Source organism: Leopardus geoffroyi, chromosome A1 (assembly GCF_018350155.1).
Source record: "Leopardus geoffroyi isolate Oge1 chromosome A1, O.geoffroyi_Oge1_pat1.0, whole genome shotgun sequence".
Classification (NCBI taxonomy): domain Eukaryota; kingdom Metazoa; phylum Chordata; class Mammalia; order Carnivora; family Felidae; genus Leopardus; species Leopardus geoffroyi.
The window spans coordinates 105,097,758-105,123,219 of NC_059326.1; the positions used below are offsets into that span (position 1 = coordinate 105,097,758).

The window sequence follows — 25,462 nt, forward strand, 5'->3', positions numbered from 1 at the left end:
GAATATCATCACAAGCTGGGGGTAGTCTGTGCCAAAACTACTGCTAGCCTGTAAACCAATCCGTTTCTGTGTACGCACCCCTCTTAGACAAGCAGTGTGACCGTTAGCACTGGTTCTAGATGCAAACAGGCCATGGCTTGAGCACAAAACCACTGCTTCTGGCCCACTTTGAATGCGTTTTCCAGAAATGATGAATATGTGGTGATTCCTCATGAATACTCATGCCTGGATCTGATTTGTGAAATGTTGTGAGGGGTTACTGTGGCTTTGTAATTGAGTTTTTTTTTTTTTTTTCCTTTGGGAAGTTAACTGTTCTTCCCGCAGCCATTGTGGTTGCCTAGCAACAGGAAACAGTAGAGCAGTAACAGGGATTCTGAAACTAAGGCATGGAGATAGTTGATGTCTGTCCCATGGACAGGGTATCCCAGTGGCCCTGACGAGATGGGAGAATGTTACAGCAAGAAATCTGTGGCCCCAGGGTATGAAACCCCAGGGAGAAGCAGGTGAGTTCCCAGCTCCTTCTGTCCCAAAGCATTCTTGGAAATTTCTAGATAGAGTGGACTTTACTCAGTGCTTCAAAGGAAACCTTTCTTTAAAGCCTGGGGAAAAATATCAAACAGTCTTTTCACCTGTTCCAGGGAAATGACCCCTTTCTTTGAATGGTGCTTTCATAGGGCAGGGTCTGGCACACAATAGGTGTTCAATAAATATTTGTTGAATGAATAAAATCTCCCTTACTTGCTCTTCTCAGAATCACATACTCACCCCAACCATTTTATTGGCATTGAAGGGGAAGGCTGAGAACCACTGTAATGAAATGTCACCTTCACTGCTCCCTTGCCAGGAGATATCCACAAAAGAAGCTAGGTCATTCCAATGCTCCTCAAATAAAAACCGAAACCAACTCTGGCTACACATATGGAAGTAAAATTTACCTTTATAACTGATCTACAGTTAATCACTGGAAAATCTGCATGTTGGGACATTACTCATTTTCCCTTCAAATATAGAAATACCTTGTCAATTAGCATTTTCTTTTAAGCCTAGCATAGGAGATGACCACGCCTCCTCTGAAGAAAGAGGTGGACTGTGGAGGATGGTGTCCTGTGATATGTACACATGTAACTGTAGTACTGCTTAGGCTTTAAAATGTCTTTTTATTGCATGAAACGTGTGGGTCTTGTTTTTATTTGTTTTTAACCTTGGGTCTATGGACCACAGATGCTGTGGGATATTCACAAATCCCCCCAAACTTTATGTGAAATGTTTTTTCTAGGTGCAGAAGTTCTGTGACCTTCAAAAGATGAACAATCTTTGGGAGGAGGGAGTCTTTTGTCTGCTAAAGAAAATGAAATTTATCAAACACCTATGTTCTTTTAATTTCCCTGAACACAGCACCTAAAGAGATAATATGTCAATGTGCTGACAATAGGAGAGGTGAACATAATGTTACCAACTGAAGAGAAAATGCCCTGTGATTAACAACTTTGAAATGAACAGCCAAGTGTACAACCAGCAGGGAAACCAAGTGAAAAGCAGGACTTTGCTCTCACTGCAAATTATCATTGGTGTTTTTGTTCTCCTGGTATATGGAACTGAGTGTTCTGTGCAAGTAGAGAGCAGGGCTTTGATGTAGGACACAGCTGAGGACATGCTACCTTGGTTAACCCTTAGATGGGTTCAGTCCAGCTTCTTCACTTCTAAGCAGGAGCAAAATGGTCACATGTGCTTGGTCGTCTGCCCTACTTCTCTCTCCCCTCTTCTTCTCAGGCCCTTGGGGGAAATCCTGTCTATAGTTTATAGACATCAAATGGGAATTTGCTCCTCTGCTTGTCTGAGAAAAGAAGGTTAGGCCTTGGATGCAATTAACCCAGGGACTAAAAAAAGGCATTTTCCCAGGAAATTCTTCCCCATAAGATTCGGCTGCTCAATACCTGTTTCCAAACCAGTTTTATCAACATCTGTTCATCACACGGACTAAGTGGTAACTGATCACTACTCCAACACAAACAAACAAACAGTGTACAAAGTTTGGACAACAGATAGATATTTCACTTAAAGGAAGGAAATACTTAACTTCTTATCAATTACTAAGAAAAAAAATTACTGTAAAGCCGAAATGTCATATTAATACTCCCTGCTGATAGAAATTTAAAGAATTTTCTCAGTTTTTCCATGAACCCTGAAGTAAAACAAAACCAGTGCAATAAAAACAAGCTTCATAAATACATTTATTAATTCTAATTTGTTTTCTCTCAAGGCTAATAGGCTTTCTAAAGCTTTTTTCTCCCGAATTATGTTATAAACATGACTTGTGCTGTGTATGCCGAGTAGCTATGGTTACTCTGAGGCCATGACTCATGACCTTTAAATATGATTGTCAGGCAGCCAAAGCTCCTTCACTTTTAAATCAGTAGTTTTGCTTCAGGCATTATTAAAAGAAGGTGGTTTCAGTTGAACATTTGTTGTACATCTGAAGATGCACTTAAGGGTACTGTACCCACAATGTTTTGTTTGTTTGTTTGTTTTTGTTTTTGTTTTTGTTTTTTTGGCTTCATTCAGTGACCAACTATTAATTTCTTGCTTGGTATATCATTGGGTGAATGAAAAATAAACAAGGATATTCCTTGTCCTCTAGGAGATGTCACTGAGATGTACAAAAACATAGGTAGACAAATAATTATTTACATGATTAAATGGCATCAGGGTTTGAAGAGACAGATAGCCAAATACTGCTTGTGGACACAGGGGCAAGAAACAGTTTTGATTGGTAGGATCAAAGAAGCGTCAGGAAGAGCCAGAATTTGAGTCATGGAATGAAGAACAGGTAAGATTTTCACAAACAGAGAAGAGAGTAAGAGCATTCTTGTCTGAGGAAACAACCAACAAAAAGGATAAACATATATTCTGGAAGTATTGAGGAGTACAGTTTGATGAAAGTGGCATTTTTACAAGATCCACTGATAGATGATAAAATTAGATGGTAAGAGGGACAGTTTATTAAGGTCCTTCAAAACCATTTGTTGGTTTGCCCGGCAATATGATGGCAAAACTTTGTTTTCCATTTCGTGATAAAGAGATACTGTCAAGTACAAAGCACCAAAATACTGGTTTTTGCTGATTTGATATGATGTGAGAAGAGCAATTACATCTCTCAAAACCCCAGTGTGTCCTTCCACTGAGTGGGAATCTAATTAACTTTGCTCAATCGTCACTGATTACTTTGCGAACATTTTAAATGGTTTTATATGGTTTTGAAAAGTGAGAGACGTGCACAATAACATGGAAAAAAATAACACATTCGCGAGGGAGATAGTAGGACAGAAAATAATAAAAGTACCCTAGGATTTTAAAGTAAGGCTTATTGGTTGACAGCAGAAGAACAAGACTTATTAAGACTAGATATTTACTAAATCATCCATGGATTCATTCATTCATAAATAAATATTTATGGACCATTCTAGTCTTCTTCAAAATGCTAAAGAAAGGGTAACAAACTAGACAAAAATTTTCTATCTTCAAAAACTTTGCACTTTCAAGTGGGAGGAGGCACCATAAATATAATAAACAAGTTCCACAGGATGCTAGAAGGTGGTAGGTACAGCAAAGAAAAATTAAACAAGGTGATGAGGATGGAGAGAAGGTGGAGAGGTCAATTTTAAAGGAGGCACATATGGGAGGCCTCAGCGAGAAAGCATATTTGCACAAAGACAAGAAGGGAGTGGAAAAGAGCCAAGCAGGCAAGTATGGAGTACGTGTTCCTGGCAGAAGGACTTGAAATGGGAGCCTAGATGAGAAGGTTGAGGAACAGCAAGGAAGCCAGCATGACTGACTGAGGAGAGTATCAGATGAATTCAGAGAGGCAAAGGTGGACTTGTATGGGAAGGGGAAGGAGGGAGTAGGAAGTCCTACAGTACATGGGAAGGGTGGTTTGGTGAGACCTGTAGGGCCTCATACGCCATTGTACAGGTTTTGGCTTTTATTCTGAGTGAAATGAGATCCCGTACTTTGAGCAGAGGAGTGAAATGATATTCGTTATTGTAGGTGTACTGAAAATAGAATGTAGACAGTACCATCTTGGAGGTTCATGCAATAATCCAGGCAAGAGCTGATAGTAGCTTGAGGCTTGAACTAGGGTGTTAAGAGAAGATGGTAAGAGTTGGTCGGATACTGGATATAGTTTGATTGTAGAGCCAAGAGTGTCCTGTTAAAATTGCTTATGGGATCTGACACAGAAAGAGAGTCAAGGTGTCAGCCTGAGCAAGTGGAAGGATACTGTCATCATCAACTAAGATGGGGAAGAGTGTGAGCAGAAGATTGGGGGTAAGAATTAGGAGGTAGGTTTGAAGATGTTGAAACTTGAGATATCTATTAGGCATCCAGGGGAGATGTCAAGAAGGCAATTGCACGAATGAATCTGGAATTCGAGGGAGAAGTGTGGAAATGTGTCCTTGGCAGTGATCGGCATATTGATGAACTTAAAGCCATGAGGATGGGTGACATTGACAATGGAGCGGATATGGGTAGAGGAGAGAGGAAGCCTGGGAACATGCCAAAAGTGAGAGCTCAGAGAGAGACAAAGAACCATTGAAGCAAACTGAGAAGGAGCAGCAAGTGGGACAGGAAGAAAACCTGGGACCTTAGGAAGCCAAGTGAAAAGGGCATGTCAAGGAGGAAGTGATGAATCATGTCAAAAGTTGTCATGTAATGTGAAATGTGACAAATGATCATAGCAGTAACAGCGATGTGGAGATCGCTGATGAACTAAGTGCAATTTATGGGGGTGGTACTTAGGAGAATGTGAATGGAGCCGCAAGGAGGGAAGAATTAGAGACGATGAGGATATAGCTTCGTTATAAAGGGGGTCAGAGTAATCAAGCAGAAAGAAAAGGGTTAAGAGACCTCAAGATGCAATAAATAACAGCAGGTTTGTAAACTTCTGGAAATGATCCCAGAAAGAGAGATTGATTGAGGAACAGTGTAGGAGACAAAGAATTCCCCAAGTCTGCTGTTTCCACAGGACGGTATGCTTTCTTCCACTTTTTCTTTTTCTTTTTTTAGTTGAAAGAAGAGATTTTGCAGGTTTTCAGAACAGACTGTACTGTTCAGACTGCTTATTCTCAAGAGAACCTTTAAAGGCTATTTTATCTTCTTTGAGTGAAGTTTACATTCCATAGTTTTGATTTCCTTTAGAAATGTTCAGAAATTGACATTTGGAGGAAATACTTTAGAACAATTATCTTCAATGTCACAGTGTAGGGATCTATTTGATGTGGGGTGTGTATGTGTGTGTACAACTGTGTGCACTTCTGAAATAAAATTTTGGAATTCTAAACTCTTATTTTATTTCAGCACCACATCTGCAAGTTCAGAGTCAAATACACAACAAAGACACAGGACACTGGTAAGAAATGAAGTTTGCAGAAATTATTTCTTGTTTCTTTGTTTTAAGCATTACAGTTAACAAAACTTTAACTTCCCTAATGAATGTTGAGATTTTCCTGACATAGTTTTCTTTTCACATTTCATTAGTAAAGATCTTAAAAACAAAACATGGAGTGTTCTTTATCTTGTAGAATGAGGCAAAGTGGGTAGAGTGCCAGCTAAGTGATATTACTGGGCAGTAGGGAAGTTAGGTGAGCAATGGTGTGGCCCCCCCAATATCATGAACATCGTGGTTACCTCTAAGTATTCGCTTATACAGGAGGAAATTCTAGTATTCAAAAAAGGTACAGATTGGGTAAATCACATTATTTGGTTTATTTAGGCTAAGGGTTAAATCACAGTCTTTTCCAGATATTTCTAATTCACACCCTTACAAATCAGCAAATGACAGACCTAGCTCTGACCCTTGAGGTCCTGTCTCTTCTATGAGCTCTGTTACACCCTGGGATAGTCAGGTCCTTTTTACCTGAGCCTCAGTTAGTACCTGCCCAAGCCTCGGGTAGCCAAAGTACAGGTTGTTGAGAAATGTTGAGGTTGGGTGATGGGGACATGGGAGTTCATTACACTAGTCCTCCACTTTTATGTTAATTTGAGGATTTCCCCTAAAGAAAAAATAAGCTATCTGTGTACTCCTGATTCAGTTTTAGTAAGTGGATCCCCTAGACTCTACCATAGATGTTTCTAGAACAATCCTGAAACCCAGACAAGAACCCACTCATAATGACCAAGTCATTTAAAGTCTCAGGATCTTATTTTTGATCCATGAAATGAGGATGATGAACTTTAATAGTCTACCTCAAATAAGACGTTTGGGATATGAAAATGGTGGGTGAAGGCACACAAGTAAATGGAAATAGAGTTATTCGGTAATGACAGCATTCAAATGGGCTCCCCTATGGGCTAGGGACCCCACTCTTTGGTTTCTCTATTTCTTTCTGGATTCACCAGTTCTACTCTACCACTCCCATCCCATCTCAGCATCCCCAGCTAAGAACAAATGATCTAGTGAACTGTACATCCAGAATCTCACTCCTGCAGTTATTTTTGTTCCAAAACATTAACATCTCTTTTTTTCAATTTTATTTTTTATTTTTTAAAATTTACGTCCAAATTAGTTAGCATATAGCGAAACAACGATTTCAGGAGTAGATTCCTTAATGCCCCCTACCCATTTAGCCCATCCCATCCCTCCTCCCACAACCCCTCCAGCAACCCTCAGTTTGTTCTCCATATTTATGAGTCTCTTCTGTTTTGTCCCTCCGTTTTTATATTATTTTTAACATCTCTTTTCTAAGTCACGTTCATCTAACCTGACTCCCGACAGACTGAACTTGTCTCTCAAATCCATAATTATTTTCAGCAGGAGGGGTTTTGTTAAAGAAATGGAAGTCAAGGGAGACCAATCTAGAGTGGTAGAATATGAACTTTATTAAAAATCTTCTTTCTGAATGTAGTTGTTATTTAATCTTATATTGTGTGTTTTCAGCTAGCAAAAAAAAAAAAAGCATAATAATGAAGGTTTTTAAATGTATATATTGGAACTATTTATAATTCTGTTGCCCACAGAGAAAGTATCCCTCACTGGCACCGTATAAAAACATTTTTTTCTCTGCTTGGAACCCTTGGGTTAGCAGTTAAATTGCAGTTTTGGAGAGACTTCAGCTCACCAATCTCCGTTTACTGCCTTTCCCTCTAACAAGGCTAATCAATTAGCACCCTAGAGGTAACCCTCTAGTTGGCTGCATATGCCACTGAAAAGGACAAGGTGCCAATTACCACATTTAGGATTTCTGTTCAGGGCTCCCAATTAGCTTCCTGGAGTTCAGAATCTACTTCTTTCAATTTACATTTAATACAGTTGGGATCCCCAGGGTTGGAAGTAGTTGGTTCTGCTGTGTTCTGCTGTGTTTTTACATTTCTAAAAGAATACATTCAGCTGAAGGAGGTTAGAATTAGGGACCTCAAGGCCATAAGATATCCGCAGTTAGTGCTGTCTCCTCATCAGACAATCCCTTTCGAATCTCGGAACTCTTGGATGGTCACTCAGCAGAACTGATTCTGCTATGTATCATGAGGAACCAAACTGCAAGTAGATCTCAGATGCCTCCTTAAAATTTATTTTGATGTTTATTTTTGAGAGAGAGAGACAGACAGACAGAGCACGAGTGGGGGAGGGGCAGAGAGAGAGAGGGAGACACAGAATCAGAAGCAGGCTGAACCAGGCTCTGAGCTGTCAGCACAGAGCCAGATGCGGGGCTTGAACCCACAAACTGTGAGATCATGGCCTGAGCTGAAGTTGGACCCTTAACTGACTGAGCGAGCTGGGTACCCCATCAGAAGCCTCTTTTAAAATAGCTGCAGTTTGCTGTAACAGAAGAGAAGGAAATTGAAGGATGAAACCTGTTTAATTCTGTGAAGATATCTTGACCACCCAAACGCAATGAAACCTGTGCTACCTATCTGAAAATGGTGGTTCCCTATTCGCCTTTACTACACTGTTCTCTGTGCCTTTAATTTTTGAACTCTTCTGGTAAACTGCATCCTTAGAGTATCAACTGGCCTTTGTTTATTCATCTCTGTGTCCCCAGGATAGAGTCTCTGCTGCCAAAATAGCACTCAGTCATTACTGTCTGAGTCCATTGGACTGAACAAATGGACTGAGCCCCAGGCATGGTATTAGGTGATGGACAGATGCTATCCCTCCGATTCCTACAGCAGCAGATGGCCATGGTTTTCAGAATCATCACTATCATATTGATACCTTTCTTCTTATTATTAACACTGGAGAAATTAAGAAATTGAGATTTGGGGAGGTTGAGAAAGTTTTCAGATGTTGAATGACCAATGAATCTGTGTTCACCAGATAGCGGGAACATTATGGGATAATGCAGTGTTACTTTCTTTAGATCCACATCTCAGGTGCAAGGCTGTCCCTGTTTATCTGCACCTTATTCTTTTGGGCCCGTTGGAGGATTAGAATGTTATTTAAACTGTTGCCTTGCTGCATTTTAAGATCTTCTGGCAGAGAACAGCTAGTGCATATAAATAACCTCATTTGAAACTGTTTAGGAAACAGAAATTATATTGAAAGGAGGCTTGACCTGAGCCAGATACCTGGCTCCGAATTTCTCCCTCTGAACTATTCCTGACCCACTGTGACACACAGAAATGAATTATGTAAAACATATGATGTCAGTGGTTATGTGGAGGGGCACATCCACAAGTGACGGTGTGGGTATGAATTCATTAATGCTAGAATATGTATGAAGTATTTCACTCATTGTGCAAAACTAAGCTTATTAGAAAACCTCAGAAACCATTTGGCTTTCAAGTCGTAATTTAGCGATGACTTCATTAAAGAATCATTATTCTAGGTGCCGAAACTATGAAAGCACTTTTTTATTTGTAATTGGTGAGGTCAAATTCATAGCACACTACAAAGAACGTCAGCTTTCCAAAACTAACTTAAAGGAGCAGAAATATTTTGCATCTGGTAAATGGGGAAAGGCAAGCAATGCCTTAAATTGTGCCAAACTGTATAAATTCTGTTTTTCTTTTAGTACTTGGTATGATATAGTATTATGTTCGCAGGAAGCATGTATTTGGTCTCATTATGATATTTCTAAATTTTTATATTCTAAAATGGCTTTCAGAAAATCCTTCCCATTGCGGAGAAAACTTTCAAATTATTTGTTAATATATCACGTGTGTTTGCAATGAACATTTCAAGTTATTTAAAGGAAATCTTCCTATTTATTCTGAGAATAAGATCAATATAGAACTGCATCTCTATGCATATTTAAATATAAAGATTTGTGGATGTTCTAGAAAATGGAGTATTTAGGTATTTATTTTTCCCACTTTAATAGGTGAGAAATGATGTGTCAAAATTTTTGTTTTGGATTTCTTTCTTTCCTCTTCTTTCTCTTCCTCTCTTTTTTCCTTCTCTCTTCCTTTGCTTGCTTCCTTTTCTTTCTTTCTTTCTTTCTTTCTTTCTTTCTTTCTTTCTTTCTTTCTCTCTAGTCTTTTACTGAAGCGAACTTGACAAATTTGAAATGTACAAGTTGAATTTGACATACACATACAAACCAGTCAAGAGAATGAAACTACCCATCACCCCCAGGAGTTTCTCAGGCTCCTCTCTAATCCCTCCCACCCACTTCTCCACACCTGCCTATATACCATTCTCAAGGAAGCACTGATATGCCTTATGCCACTGTCTATAATTTTGCATTTCCTTGAGCTTTATATAAATGGAGTATGTGATATATTAATGCAGTTCTATATTGGTCTCATGATAAGAATAAATAGGAAGATTTCCTTTAAATCACTTGAAATGTTGATTTAAAGCATGAGTGATATATTAACATATCATACAGTACGTACCCCCTTTTACTGGCTTCTTTTACTTAGCAAAATTATTTTGAGATTCATCCATGTTGTAGTCTGTATCAATAATCCATTTTTATTGAATAGGACCCCACTGTATTGAACCCATCAGTTTGTCTATCCCTCTACCTGTTGACTGACATTTAGGTTATTTCCAGTGTTTGACTCTTACAAATAAAGCTGCTTTAAACATTCATGAACAAGTCTTTGTGTGGACCTATGCTTTCTTTTCTCTTGGGTGAATACCTAAGAGTGAAGTGATTGAATCATATGATAATTTAACTTTCTTAAAAACTGTCAAACAGTTTTTCCAAAGTGATAGTATCATTTTACATTTCCACCAGCAGTGTGTGAGAGTTTTAGTTGACCCACATTCTCTCCAACATTGGTAGGGTCAGTCTTTTAAGTCTTAGCCTTTCTAATGTAGTAGTAGTATCTCAGTGTGGTTTTAATTTGCATTTCCTTAATAGCTAATGGTGTCGAGTACCTATTCATGTACTTATTTGCCATCTTTATGTCTTGTTTGGCGAAGGATCTACTGAAATCTTTAGTTTGTGTTTAAGTTGTTTTGTTTCTTATTATTGGATTAGAGCTCTTGATGTATTCTAGAGATAAGAAATTTTTCAGATATATGTTTTGAAACTATTTTCTCCAGCCTGTGGTTACTCTTAATCTTACGTGTCTTTAGAAGGGCAGGAGTTATTAATTTTTATGAAGTCTAATTTATCACTTGGTATTCTCATGGCTCATGCGTTTGCTATCTAAAAATTCTTTGCCCAAGGTCACAAATATTTTCTCCTATTTTCTTTCTACAGTCTTAAAGTTTTAGGTTTTACATTTAGATCTAGGCTTTATTTTGAGTTCATCATGCTTGATGATGACTCAAAGCTTGAGTATCTCTCAAGGAATCTCCCTCAACTAAAGGAGCTCCAAGGCTCTAAGGCCATCCATCTTCATGGGGTCAACCATTATCCAATGAATGGTTGTGGCAGGGCCTCAGGACTAGGTCCCCTTCTTTAGACAGAGGACAATTCTGAAAGGCCAGACCCCATCCACAGCTCCCATAGAATTTCTGAGGCTGCTGTTGCATTCTGCATCTCTTTTCCTTTAAAGGTGTTGCTCCCAAGAGCCACCTCCAGTAAGCTGCTCCCCAGGGGCCCTAACCTAAAAAGTCAAAATAGGTCTAAGGGAACGAATAAGGTTTTGCAAATGGAAACTCATAAGAAATGCAAAACAGCTACTGTGCTGTCACTAAGGGCACGGCAAAAGATGTGAAGAGAAATTGTCACTGTGACTCTGATACCCCTTCAGAGAAGTCTTTCTTCATATAAAAGATTTAATGAATGTATGTTTGCAGACTTTAAGGAAGCAAAAGTTTGCATTTAATAAAGTACGATGCTGTCTGTTTAGTCCATCTACAAAATTGGCTTTTTCCCACAAAAGAACACAAATAGTAAATAAATTGAATGTTTACTTCTAGCAATATCTGCTAGTTATCTAGATGGTATCTAACATGACTCTGGAAGAGTGATGCTATCTCCCAGATGCTGGGATGTGAGATGTTAGTTGGAGTGTTTAGCCATTGCTCAACCTCTCGTATAGCTTCTTTCATGTTGACATCTTGCAATAAATGAGGGGCTGATCCATATCATGCTCTCCTGCTCCCATCCCCACTCTGTCCCTGGGCAATCAACTCTAGTTCATCAAACCTAAATCTAGAGCCTAAATTCTATCACAGAAGCAACTTCAACAGAGATTTTGGGTCTAGCAGTACATAGAATGATGGTAATCATCATAGACCTATAACTGGTGAAAAAGGTATCTTTTCCTTTGGTTATTATCAAGAAAGATCAAAACTTCATTTTATTTGAGGATCATTAAAATTTATGCATGTTATCAGTTGCAGTGGGCAAATGGCTTATTATTTTGTTTAGCTAAAGAATTTATTTCTTCACAACACTCTATTTGTCATAGTTATTAAGAGACCCTCTGGATGGAAGCTTCCCTCGGAATGCATTTCTTCGGTCTGGGCGGGCAGCAATGGAAGGAGGGGCAAATTGGAGTTTAGATGCACTACTTCCACTCCTATGCCATTAAGTCAAAGAAGACACAAGGCTTAAAACTTGTGCAAAAGAAAACATTAGTTCTAGAATTTCTTATTTTAATAATAAGCTCTATTTAACTTCTATTTAACCTCTGTGAACAGAGGCCACAAAAAAGATGTTAGCAGTTCAAAATGAGGTTGGCCAAAGAACTAGGAAGTGTTCTTTAGAAAATGATCCTTCACAAGCAATTGGGCAGGATGACCTATTTCATTTTAATTTCTATGATAGAGTAAATGTATAAGAAACAAAAGGTCCTGTTTTCACATGCAAATGTGCTCCTTTGGTTTTTATAAATGTCAGCAGGCAAAGAAATTCAGAAAACATGTGGCACTGAAACAGATTGTTTACAGATAGGATGTTTTTCAGAATTTCCCCAAGAGGCATCAGTGGCGCAAAGGGCCTCTATAAACTAAAGCATTTGAATGTCTGCAAATTTGTTTCATCAAATGCCCATGACATTTTTTTTTCCCCTCCACTTGGCTCCTTTAAATGGCAAAAACTTTCAAACAACAGGCATTATTTGGGGAAAGCACGCCAATTTGTGCTGTGTAGTGCTGACACATTTTATTTTCTGTGAGGGTGGAAATGTTGAGAAGTTTGTATGTGTGGCAAGAAGGACGTTGTGAAATACCAAAAGGGGACAGAAGTTAAATGTCTATATATTTAAATAGATACAAATTAAGTACATATACTTAATTTGCTTCCAGGTTTACTCTGAATTAATATTCTGAATAAACTCAAGTTTCACGTAAAATTTGCTCAACTTCCAAAACCTGAATGTTTAGATCAAAGGAAGACAGGCAAGGGGAAGTGTATTTTGGGACCATCTAATCAATGAGTCTGACTTTGAGAACACACTTCAGTTGCTGCAGTCTGAAGAAAAATACTTCTCAAAACTTCAGATTTTCCCCAAGAGAGAATATCCTCCCAAAGGGCTAGGACAGCTACTCAATCTAGCCTTTCCCAAAGAAGTAAGTCTCCTTGGGACAGGGAGAGGGATCCAGAAGGAAGAAGCACAAAGGATTCAGGATCTCAGGGATTAAGCTTGGCCTCTGGCTGCCCTCAGTCTCGTCAGGCAGATTAGATAACATTGGTTTAATTTGTTTTGATAACTGACATTTGCGGCTGGGAATAATAGCCCCAGGGCGTCATGTCAATAGCAGAGCTGTTTGTGTTAGATCAAGTATCAGAGTCAATTGGTTCTTTGAAAATATGTCTAATAATGTGAACCAATGTGATGTGTTATCTGTACTTAATGAGGCTTGGAGAAATCAAATATTTCTCCAAGTTTTGATTAGAGTTCGTTTCTTCAAAAAGTTGACGCTCTCCTTGGACAAATTTATGCATAATATGCAAAAATGAGAAGCTAATTTAGACTCTGAAAATTCTTTACCTTGTAAGAAAACTTACCACTTACCACTATTTCAATCCATTTCTGAAGCATTTATAAATATTCAGAGTAAGTAATAGAAAATATTTGTCACATCTATTACAACATCCTTAAAATATTAAGGTCACATATAAATCAATGAGGAAAAAATTAGCCTTTAAAAAGAAATTGGACAAAGGACACATATCAAAATTTACAAAAGTCTTAAGACATACAGATATCTAATAAGCTGTCCAAACTTACAAATATCAAATAATATGTCCAAATAATAGAAGGCAAACAAAGTAAAAATTTTAAAACTTAGATATCACATTTTATCTCTAAGTGTGACAGATACAAAGAGTATTTAGGAGGAAGGGGTCCAAGATGGAGGCATAGGAATATCCTGAATTCAGGCCCTCCCAAAGACACCCAATCTATAGCTACATATGGATCATTTCCCTCTGAAAAGATGTGAAAACTAGATGAACTGCTTTCTATAACAAAGCATCAAAGGACCACATGATGTGGGTAGGAGAGGCAGAAACAGTCTCGTAAGCCCCGCACCCCTAGCCACAAACACAATAGGGAAGAATCTCACCAGACAGAAACATCTAGAAGAGCAAGGTATCGGTGCCCCACATTGAGCACCCCAGCCCCTGGGATCTGCGCTGGAAAGATGAGCTCCCAGTATATGTGGCTTGGAAAACTAACAGGGCAGATGTCCAGGAGTCCCAAAGCGCCATGGGAAACTGAGGTTCTGCTTTTGGAAAGCTCACATGTGGTCTCACTCACCCCAAGACCCAATGAAAATATAGCTTGAAAAGTACCTAGCCTCTATCTGAGACAGATTCACTTGCTGACCTAGGGGCACTGGCTGGAGGGGTAGGGGATGGCTGGGACGTCCCTCAGTGATGGAGGCACTGGGGACACCATTGTTGCATTTACCACATGGCCCGCTAGTGCAGGTTTATTCTCCTGTGCCCAGTGGTATAGGCAAGGGTGAGCAGTTGGGACACTTGCTGAGGCCGGAAAGCACAGTTGGTTGCAGGCTCCCTGACCTCTAGCCGGAGTAGGTAAGCACAAACAGTTGTACCGTTCTCTTACTCCCAGCCTAAAGCTAGCACACTCTCACAGACAAGGCACTCTCTTGCTGTATTGCTGAAGCCCATAAATGCATGCAGTTAAGACATTTTCCCATTGCCCTTCTGAAGCCCTGTCTACTACACTTTTGAGCAGCCAGGCTAAAGCCAGAGAGTATGTGCAGTTCAGACAGGGGACACCTCTTGATCACCTGGGGCACATGAAGACTGATGCTCCAGAGCTCCAAGGGACTGTAACAATCAGAAAGACAGTGCTGGTCAGACACCATCCTCGGGGCACTGTACAAACAGCAGATTGAAAGACAGCCCCAGTCATCCCTGAAAAATGCCTATTTTCTTACTCTGGAGCTTCAGCCTGAAGAATAGGCTTCGAGTTTCTCATCTAGAGCTAAGGAGGTATATCCAGGGAATTTAAGCAGGGGGACACCATCCCTGGGTATCCCCTTGGCCTCACTACAGCTTGATAAGACTTCTCAGAAAGGGACTTAAATGCTTGTCTGGAGGCCTGAGTTTTGCAACTCTTGTCCAGGAGACACCTTTAGACCTCCTGGTCTGGAAGCCAGCAGAGTTTACAATTGCAGTCCCACAGGACTGTATATACTCGCATACTTTAAAACCTACTGCTGAAGGGTCTGACTTCCAATCAACCCGAAACTAGGTGCTAAATAAGATTCCTCCCCTTGGATCACTGACAGGTCTTCATACACACCTAACATTGGGGGTATGTCAAGAATAAATCAGGCAGTTAAGAGAATCAAAAGGTTCAAGAGACAACCAAGAGCTCGACAAGGGTGAAGGAGAAGGATCATCACCTTCACAGGGTCACCTCTTCAAGGCTGAGACATGCAGCTGTTTTGTGTCATACATAGAAATAAACACAAAGAGTAGGAGTGATTGGGTGGCTCAGTTAGTTAAGCATCAGAATCTTAGTTTCAGCTCAGGATCATGATCTCATGGGGTTTGAGTCTGATGTTGGGCTCCATGCTGACAGTGCAGAGCCTGCTTGGGATTCTCTCTCATCTTCTATCTCTGCCCCTCCCCTGCTCACTCTATCTCTCAAAATAAATAAATAAACATTAAAAAAAGAAACAAAAGGGTCAAACAAAATGAAGAAACAGGGAAATATGTTCCAAACAAAAGAAAAAGACCTTAATGAGAAGTAATCCACCTGATAAGGAATTCAAAGTAATGGTCATAAAGATGCTCACTGAACTCAGGAAAAGAATGGATGAATGCAGTGAGAGCTTCAACAAAGAAATAGAAAACATAGAGTACCAAATAGAAGTCAAAGACCTGAAGAACACAACAATTGAATGGGAAAATACACTAGAGGAATTTGATAGCAGACTGGATAAAGGAGAAGAATGGATTAGTAAGCTATAAGAGAGGGTAGTGGACCTCACCTAAACAAAGCACCAAAAAGACAAAAGAATTTTAAAAGATTAAAATAATTTAAGGTACCTTCACAACAACATAAAGAATAGCATTCCATTATAGAGGTCCCAGAAGGAGAAGAGAGAAAGGGACAGAAAACTTATTTGAAGAAATAAATGATAGATGAAAACTTCCTTAAGCTAAGGAAGGAAACAGACATCCAGGTCCAGGAATTCCAGAGAGTTTCAGATGAAATGAACCCAAAGAGAGCCACACCAAAACACATTAAAATAAAAATGTCGGGGCGCCTGGGTGGCGCAGTCGGTTAAGCGTCCGACTTCAGCCAGGTCACGATCTCGCGGTCCGTGAGTTCGAGCCCCGCGTCGGGCTCTGGGCTGATGGCTCAGAGCCTAGAGCCTGTTTCCGATTCTGTGTCTCCCTCTCTCTCTGCCCCTCCCCCGTTCATGCTCTGTCTCTCTCTGTCCCAAAAATAAATAAAAACGTTGAAAAAAAAAATTAAAAAAAAAATAAAATAAAAATTTCAACAGTTAAAGATGAAGACAGAATCTGAAAAAGCGTCAAGAGAAAAGGAAAACCCTATAAGGCTATCAGCAATTTTCTCAGCAGAAACTTTGCAAGCCAGAAGGAAATGGCTTATGACATCAAAGTGATAGGAAAACAAACAAACAAACAAACAAAAACTCCTCACCAAAAATATTCTACCCAGCAAAGCTATTATTCATATCTGAAGAAGAAATAGTTTTTTCCAACAGGCAAAAGGTAAAGGAGTTCATCATTATTAAACTGGCCTTGCAAGAAGTATTCAAGATTCTACTGTAAGCTAAAAAGAAAAGGCATTAATTAAAAACAAGAAAACATACAACAGTGAAAAATCTCACTAGCAAAGGTAATATAGTGTCAAGGTAGTAGACTAACCACTTATAAAGCTGCTAAGAAGATTAAAACAAAAGTAGTAAAATAATGAAAATTATAATTAGTTAAGCATTACATAAAAGAAAAAGCTGTGAAAAGTGACATCAAAAACATAAAATGTGGAGGAAGCAATAATATAAAGTTTTGGGATGTGCTTAAAATTAAATTGCTACTAATTTAAAATACACTGTTAGATACATAGGATGACATATGCAACACTCACAGTAACCAAAAAGCAAAAACTTATTTGTAAATCCACGAAAGAAAATGAAAACAGAATCTAAAATAACACTAAAAATGTTATCAAACCAGAAGGGAAGAGAGAGAGAAAGAAGAAAGGAACACAGAGGAACTACAAAAACAGCCAGAAAACAACTGACAAAATGGCAGTAAGTACATATCTATCAATAATTACTTTAAATGTAAATGGACTAAATTCTCTAATCAAAAGACATAGAGGGGTTGAATGGGCAAATAACAAGACACATCTGTGTACTGCCTACAAGAGATTCACTTTAGACACAGAGAAACTGAAAATGAAAGGATGGAAAAATATATGTTGTGTTAATAAAAAAAGAAGGAAATCTGGTGTAGCTATACTCATATCAGACTAAGGAGACTTTTTAAAAGACTGTAATAAAAGACAAAGACAGGCACTACATAATGATAAATGGGTCAATTCAGTAAGAACATATAACATTTATGAATATTTATACACCCAACATAGAAACACCAAAAAATATAAAGCAAATATTAACAGATCTAAAAGGAAAAATTTCCAGCAACACAATAATAGTAGGGGGTTTTAACACCCCACTTACATCAATGGATGGACCATCCAGACAGAAAATCAACAATAAACATCAGCCTTAAATGGCACATTAGACCAGATGGACTTAATATATAAATGTATAAAACAGTCCATCCAAAAGTAACAGGATACACATTTTTCTCAAGTGTACAAGGAACGTTTTCAGGATAGATCACATTTTAGGCCATAAAATAATTCTCAATAAATTCAAAAGGACTGAAATCATATCAAGAATTTTTTTTTCATACCACAATGGCATGAACCTAGAAATCAATTATAAGAAAACTGGAATAACTACAAATACACGGGTATTAAACAACATTTTACTGAACAACTACCAGGTCATAGAAAAAAATCAAAGGATAAATAAAAAAGCTACCTAGAGACAAATTAACACCAAAATCTGTGGGATAAAGCAAAAGCAGTTCTAAGAGGGAAGTGCATAGCAATACAATACAGGCCTACCTCAAGAAACAAAAGAAATCTCAAATTAACAATTTAACTGTATACCTAAAACAACTAGGAAAAGAAGAAGAAACAAACTCCAAAGTTAGTAGAAGGAAGAAAATAATAAAGATCAGAGTGGAAATAAATGAAATGGATACTAAAATGATAATAGAGAAGACTAATTAAACTAAGAGCTGGTTCTTTGAAAAGACAAACAAAAATGACAATCTACCTAGACTCACCAAGAAAAATTGAGAGATGGCTCAAATACATAAAATAAGAGATAAAGGAGAAGTTACAACTGATATCACAGAAATACAAAGAACATAAAGAGACTACTATGAACAATTAAATGCCAACAAATTAGACAACCTAGAACAAATGGATAAATTCCTAGAAATTTATAATCTTTTGAGACTGAATCATAAAGAAATAGAAAATGTGAAGAGGCCAATTACTAGTAAGGAGAGTGAATCCATAATCAAAAACCTCCCCAAAACAAAAGTCCAGGACCAGAGCGCGTCACTAGTGAGTTCTACTGATCATCCAAAGATTTAATACCTATCCGATCTCAAACTCTCCAAAAAATTGAAGAGGCGGGAGAGCCTCCAAACTCCTTTTAGCAGGCCAGGATCACCCCAATACCCAAACCAGAGATTATACACACACACACATACACACACACACACATTATAGGCCACTATCCCTGATAAACATAGATACAAAAATCCTTAGCAAAATTTTAGCAAAGCAAATTCAGCAATACATTAAAAGTATCATACATCATAATCAAGTGAGATTTATTCTAGCTAGGGATGCAAGAATGGTTCCAATCCACAAACCAATTTGAATAAAAGATAAAATGAAAGATAAAAATCATATAATCATCTCAATAGATGCAGAAAAAGCATTTGACAAAATTCAACATTCATTTATGATAAAAATTCTCTATGAAGTGGATATGGAGAATGTACCTTAACATAATAAGGGTCATTTATGACAAACCCATAGCTCACATCATACTCAACAGTAAAAAGCTGAAAGCTTTTCCTTTAAGATTAGGAACAAGACAAGGATGGCCACATTCCCAAAGTTACTCACAGAATATTGAAAGTCTTAGCCACAATAATTAGGCACAAAAAAGAAATAAAAGCTATGCAAATTGAAAAGGACTAAGTAAAACTATTTGTGGATGACATGATACACCCAAAGAGTCAACCAAAAAACTGTTAGAACCAGTAAATGAATTTAGTAAAGTTGCAGGATACAAAGTTAATATATAGAAATATGCTGCATTTCTACATACTCATAATGAACTATCAGACAGAGAAATCAAGAAAACAATCTGATTTACAATCATATCAAAAAGGGTAAAATAGCTAGGAATAAATTTAACCGAAGAAGTGAAAGATTTTTACACTAAAAGCTGTAAGACACTGATGAAAGAAATTGAATATGACACAAAAAAAATGGACATATTTCACGCTCACGGATTGGAAGAATTAATATTGTTAAAATGTTCCTACTACTCAAAGCAATCTATAGATTCAATGCAATCAAAATTACAATGACTTTTTTCACAGAACTAGAACAAAAAATTCTAAAATTTGTATGGAACCACAAAAGACCCCAAAAGGCCAAAACCATATTAAGAAAGCAGAACAAAGCTGGAGGTATCATGCTCCCTGATTTTACACTGTTCCACAAAAATACAGTAATCAAAACAGTATGGTAATGGCATAAAAACAGACACAAAGATGAATGGAACAGAATAGCAAGCCCTGAAATAATCCATATAAATATGGTCAGTTTATTTATAACAAAGAAGTCAGAATATAAAATGGGGGAAAGACAGTCTCTTCAATATATGGTATTGGGAAAAGTGGACAGCTACATGCAAAAGAATGAAACTGGGCTCTTATCTTACACAAAATACAAAAATCAACTCAAGGTAGATTCAAGATTTAAATCTAAGACCTAAAACCTTAACACTTCTAGGAGAAATAAAGCGGGTAAGCTCCTTGCTATCATTCTTAGTGATTTTTTTGGGGATCTGACTCCAAAGGCAAGGGAAATAAGAGCAAAAAATAAATAAATGGGATTACATCAAACTAGAAATCTTCTGCACAAGAAGACAAAATAAAAAGACAACCTACTGAGGAGGAAAAGATATTTGTGAAGTGTATATCTGATAAGGTTTTGATATCCAAAATATGTAAAGAACTCATAAGACTCAATTACAAAATAACTGATTAATAAATGGACAGAGAATGTGAATAAATATTTCTCCAAAGAAGAATAGAAACGTCCAATAGGCACATGATGACCATTAATCATCAGGGAAATGTAAATCAAAACCACAATGCAATATCATCTAATACCTGTTAGAATAGTTAATATAAAAAAGATAAAAACAGCTGTTGCAGAGGATGTGGAGAAAAGGGAACTCTTGTGCTCTGTGTATGGGAATGTAAATAGGTACGGCCACTATAGAAAATAGTATGAAGGTCTTCAAAAAATTACAAACAGAGGTGCCATACGATCCAACAATTCCACTACTGGGTATCTATCCACAGAAAATGAAAACACTAAATCAAAAAGATATATACCACCTCCATGTTCAATGTAGCATTATTTGTAATAGCCAAGATACGGCAACAATCTAAGTGTCTATCAACAGATGAATGGATAAAGGAAATGTGGTACATATATCCAATGGAATATTACTGAGCCATTAAAAAGAATGAAATCTTGCCATTTGGGCAACGCGGATGGATCTCAAGGCCATTATTCTAAGTGAAGTAAGTCAGGCAGAGAAAGACAAGTACCATTTGATTTCACTTATCTATGGGACCTAAAAAACAATCAAAACAGGACCCAGACTCATAGATAAAGAGAACAGATTGGTGGTTGCCATAGGGGATGAGGGCTGGGTGGTAGGTAAAATGGGTGAAGAAGATTAATAAGTACGAGATTCCAGTTACAAAATAGATAAGTTATGGGGATGTAATGTACAGCATGTACAGGGAATACAGTCAATAACATTGTATTAACTTTGTAAGGTGACAGATGGTGACTAGATTTATTGTGCTGACCAGCTGACAATGTATATAAATGTCAAATCACTTTATTGTACACATGAAACTAATATCATATGTCAATTATACCTCAAAAAAAGTATTGAAGATGTCATTATTGGCAAAGTTGTAAGAAGACTATGATTCTCATATACTCTTGGGAGGAGTGTTAATTTTGGAGATGTAATCAGAAATATGTATCAAGTATATACTCCTTAAAACCCAGTACCACTTCTATCAGTTATATTAAGAAAATAAAAAACAAATCCATAAAGATGTATAAATATGCTTAGTACAGGGTTCTCTAATAGCAGGGAAAACTATATGCACACAGTAAAATTTATTGTGACCTTGAAATATGTGGTCTTTTTAAATATTAGAAATTATGGAATATGGGGGCACCTGGCTGGCTCAGTCAATAGAGCATGTGACTCTTGTTCACAGGGTCGTGAGTTCAAGCCACATGTTGGCTGTAGAGCTTACTTTAAAAATATATGGAATATAACATCTATCATCGTTCAAGTATAGATTATACCTAGGACATAGTGTTAATTGCAAAAGATTCCAAATTAATCATGTCTAACCGTGTATAGTGTGAATCGATATTTTACACATTGTGCATATTGCAGGTATACACACACAAGTCCAGAAAGTAATGCACCAAAAAAAAAAAAAAAAAAAGGAAAGAAAAGGAATGTGCCAAATGTGGTCTTCATCTGCTTGGGCTGTCATAACAAAATACCACAGGCTGGGTGGCTTAAACAACATTCATCTCAGTGTTGTGGAGGCTGAGAAGTCAGAGACAGGTGCCAGCATGGTTAGATCCTGGCTTTGAAGATCATGGCCTCGTGGCTGTATTCTCCTACTGTTGGGGTGGGGAGAGGGAAGAGGGCAGGGGGAGAGAAAGGAAGGAAGGAGAGGAGAGGGAGAGAGAAAAGGTACAAGAGGGACAGAGTATTCTGCTTTCTTCTTTTAAGGAGACTAATCCCATCATGAGGACTTCACCCTGATGACTATGTCTAAATCCTTTGACTTCCCAGAGGCCCCACCTATTAACACTATCACAATGGAAGTGAGTACTTCCACTTATGAATTTGACTGGGCAGGGGACACTTTCAATCCAAAACATGCAGCAATCTCTGGGTTGTAAGAATCTGGATAATTTTCACTTTATTTTTATACCTTCTCTAATGTCTGAAGTTTTAGGACATAATATATAAAAAATCCATGGCAGAGATGATCTCAACACATGTCTTTTCTCCTTTCTCCTTTCTTATTCCATAAAATTGAACTCGACTTTCTCTCTCCTCCTTTTCTCACCCTCTATCACATGATGAGCTCCTGTAGGGTAGGGAATTTGATTAATTCATCTTTATCCCCTGGGGTTGAGCTCTGGGTTCTACATAAAAGGAGCTCAATAAATATGTGAATGATTCTCATGTGTTTGTTATTGAAAAACTGGACATATAGTTTCTTTTTCGCTTAGGGAAGAAAATGTTCCTGAATCATACACTTAATGCAAAGGAAAATTAAATTGTAAGCTATTTTTAAACTAAATGTGGTTCAGAAACATTCTTTGGAAAGGAGTAAGCTCTGTTTTGCTTCCCTCAAATGCCTAAGGAAAATGCTATAAATTCTAGAACAGGCCGCTTTCCCTAGGGGCTATTTCTACTTGGAATCTTCCTTAAAATAGAAATATCTAGGTCCACGGTGACTATATTCTGAATCCTATTAATTTTTCTCCTTCTGAATAAAACAGCATTTGGGATTTTTGCTTTCAGATGTGTTCTGACATTCTTTTCTGATGATCATGTCTCTGAAAATCCAGAAAAAAAGCTTCCCATAATAACTTTCTTTGTGACTGCTTAACATGTAATGCTGAGATCCAAATGGTCCAATCTCAAAACTAATTTGTGGTTTAAAAGAAACAGTCTAGTACCCACAAGGTAACTTTCAAATTATTCAGGTTCCTAACCCTTAGTATACAAGGAAAATAGTCATCATCATTTACCATCTGGATCAAATAAACCCAACTAAATTTTTTTACTTTTAAAGTCATTTTTTAATATTTATTTACTTTTTGAGAGAGAGAGAGAGACAGAGTACAAGCTAGGGAGGGGCAGAGAGAGAGGGAGACACAGAATCTAAAGCAGGCTCCAGGCTTTGAACTGTCAGCACAGAACCCGAGTTCAAACTCACCAACTGAGAGATCATGACCTGAACCGAAATCTGAGGCCCAACTGACTGAGCCACCCAGGTGCCCCTAAAGTCATTTTTTGAATAATTTACTGAAGAATAAAGGAATACTTAAAAAACTCATTAAAATTTTTGATAAAAATTTGAACATAGTCAATACCTTTGTTATCCAGAAAAAATTTTGGCATGTAAAAATCATAAAAGAAAAATATGGTTGCACATCCTCTTAACAAAAAAGGAAAGTCCAAGTTGTCACAAGACATTGTGTGATATTACTCTGTCTTTTATGAGAATACTTTATTTCCTATTTTGTCCTTAGAAATGTGGTTTATCGTTCACTGATTCATGAGTTTGAGGATATTCATCTGAGTCTCTAGAAGTCACGATCGGACAATGTACAGTCTATTTCACTTACATGATTATTTCCATTGTCAACATTAGTGTCCAGAGCTACATTGTCCAATAGAAATATAGTGCAAGTTATCTATGTATTTTACATTTTCTAAGGGCTACATTAAAAACTTAAATAGGTGAAAGTAAATTTTAGTAATATTTCATTTAACCTAACGTATTCAAAATACTGTCTTTTTAACACGTACTCAATTAAAAACTGTATTATGAGGGGCACCTGGGTGGCTCAGTCAGTTAAGCGTCCAACTTCCACTCGGGTCATGATCTCGCTGTTTGTGAGTTCAAGCCCCGCGTCTGGTTCCGTGCTGACGGCTTGAAGCCTGCTTCGGATTCTGTGTCTCCCTCTCTCGATGCCTCTACCCTGCTCTCTTTCTGTCTCTCAAAAATAAATAAACATTAAAAAATTATTTAAAAAATGTATTGAGATATCTTACATTCTCATATATTGGGCTGGGTCTTCAAAGTCTTAGGTATATTTCACACTTACAACTCATTTCAAACTAACCGCATTTCAAGTACTCAAAAACCACATAGTGTTAGTAGCTAGCACAATGGACAGTGGTGATCAAGAGTGCCGCTCTTTATTTCATCTTCTAACTTGTCTCAGAACTAGGAAATGCACTCCTCTGTCAATTTTCTTTTGTTTGGGCATTATGAATGGAAAATGAAAAATTCAGCATTCTCAACCATGTTTAGTTGAAAGCCAAAAATATAGAAATAGCATCTCCCCTTTCATACCTTGAGAGATGATGCCATGATTTTGGCATCACAGTAAGAAATTGAAGGATGATTATTAATTCTACCATTGCATTATACCTCCTGTTAATTCCACAATTCTTTGGCTTCCTTTTTTAGCCTTTTCTTTTTTTAAATCATAGTTGGAAATAATTGATAAGTGATGATAAAAAATAACACCCACAATGATTCAGTAGCAATATGTTTAAAATGCAGGAAAAACAAGATCACTAAGATCACACAATATATGTTAGCTTTATAAAAGGCTCCAGTGGATGTGTTGATAATTGCCAGATATAATGAGTTTTATTATTTTAAAAATTAATGTACATATGCCCTTTGTTCTTTGTAAAAATCTCTAAAATAGGATAAAAACCATGAAGTATAGATTTTTTAAGAATAGAAGAGCTCAAAAAAAGAAACTCAAAACTACTATTGGGTCTAATGAACTCTGATGGTATATTGAAAATGAAATTGCATTAATTAGTATATTAGTATATATGGAGAAATTTCACAGATAAATATATTTTTTAAATCTTTCTTTTTCTGTAAGTTTCTATCTCACAAGACAGCTTGTCTCAAGTTTTTGCCCCCAAAATTCCTTGAGGGGTGCCTGGGCTGGCTCAGTCAAAAGAGCATATGACTCCTGATCTTGGGTTATGAGTTCAAGATCCACATTGGGTGTAGAGATTACTACAAAAGATAAACTTAAAAATAATCCTTGGAAAACTTTTTTGCATAGTCCTCGTCCACATTCTTGCTCTTCTTCTCTCTGCTTTTCATCTCAGAAAAGGCTAGCAAGAAAGTCAAAAAAGGGAAGAAATGGAGACAGCCAAGTAAAAACCTGCTTTAGCAGGTGGAAGAGGGTATAGAGGCAGAGCCTTCTTCTACTACATTTTGAATTTTTGCTCTTACAGTATGCATACTGACTTATTTTTTCTAATGAGGAGTAATCAGGCTAGGTACAGTCATATAATACCAAGACCAGTCTAGTTTCTAAGAGTTTCTGGCCTTCACAATCAAACCTCAGCATCTTACCTAGGCTGTAAGTTCCCAGAAGCTACACA

At 37.5% G+C, this 25,462-nt stretch overlaps 1 protein-coding gene across 2 annotated transcripts in view; it reads left to right on the top strand.

Annotated features, from left to right (window-relative positions):
- The first annotated feature begins 286 nt into the window (after window positions 1-286).
- The window catches only part of CCDC192 (coiled-coil domain containing 192), a 215,460-nt gene continuing 190,284 nt past the window's right edge, over window positions 287-25,462 (top strand). The window contains exons 1-2 of one of the 2 annotated variants that reach the window (XM_045487571.1): window positions 287-503; window positions 5,353-5,404. In XM_045487571.1, coding sequence (XP_045343527.1) covers window positions 400-503; window positions 5,353-5,404 — 156 coding nt within the window. In that variant the 5' untranslated portion in view covers window positions 287-399. The remainder of the gene's footprint in view (window positions 504-5,352; window positions 5,405-25,462) is intronic. The other variant, XM_045487563.1, reaches the window with a different exon arrangement.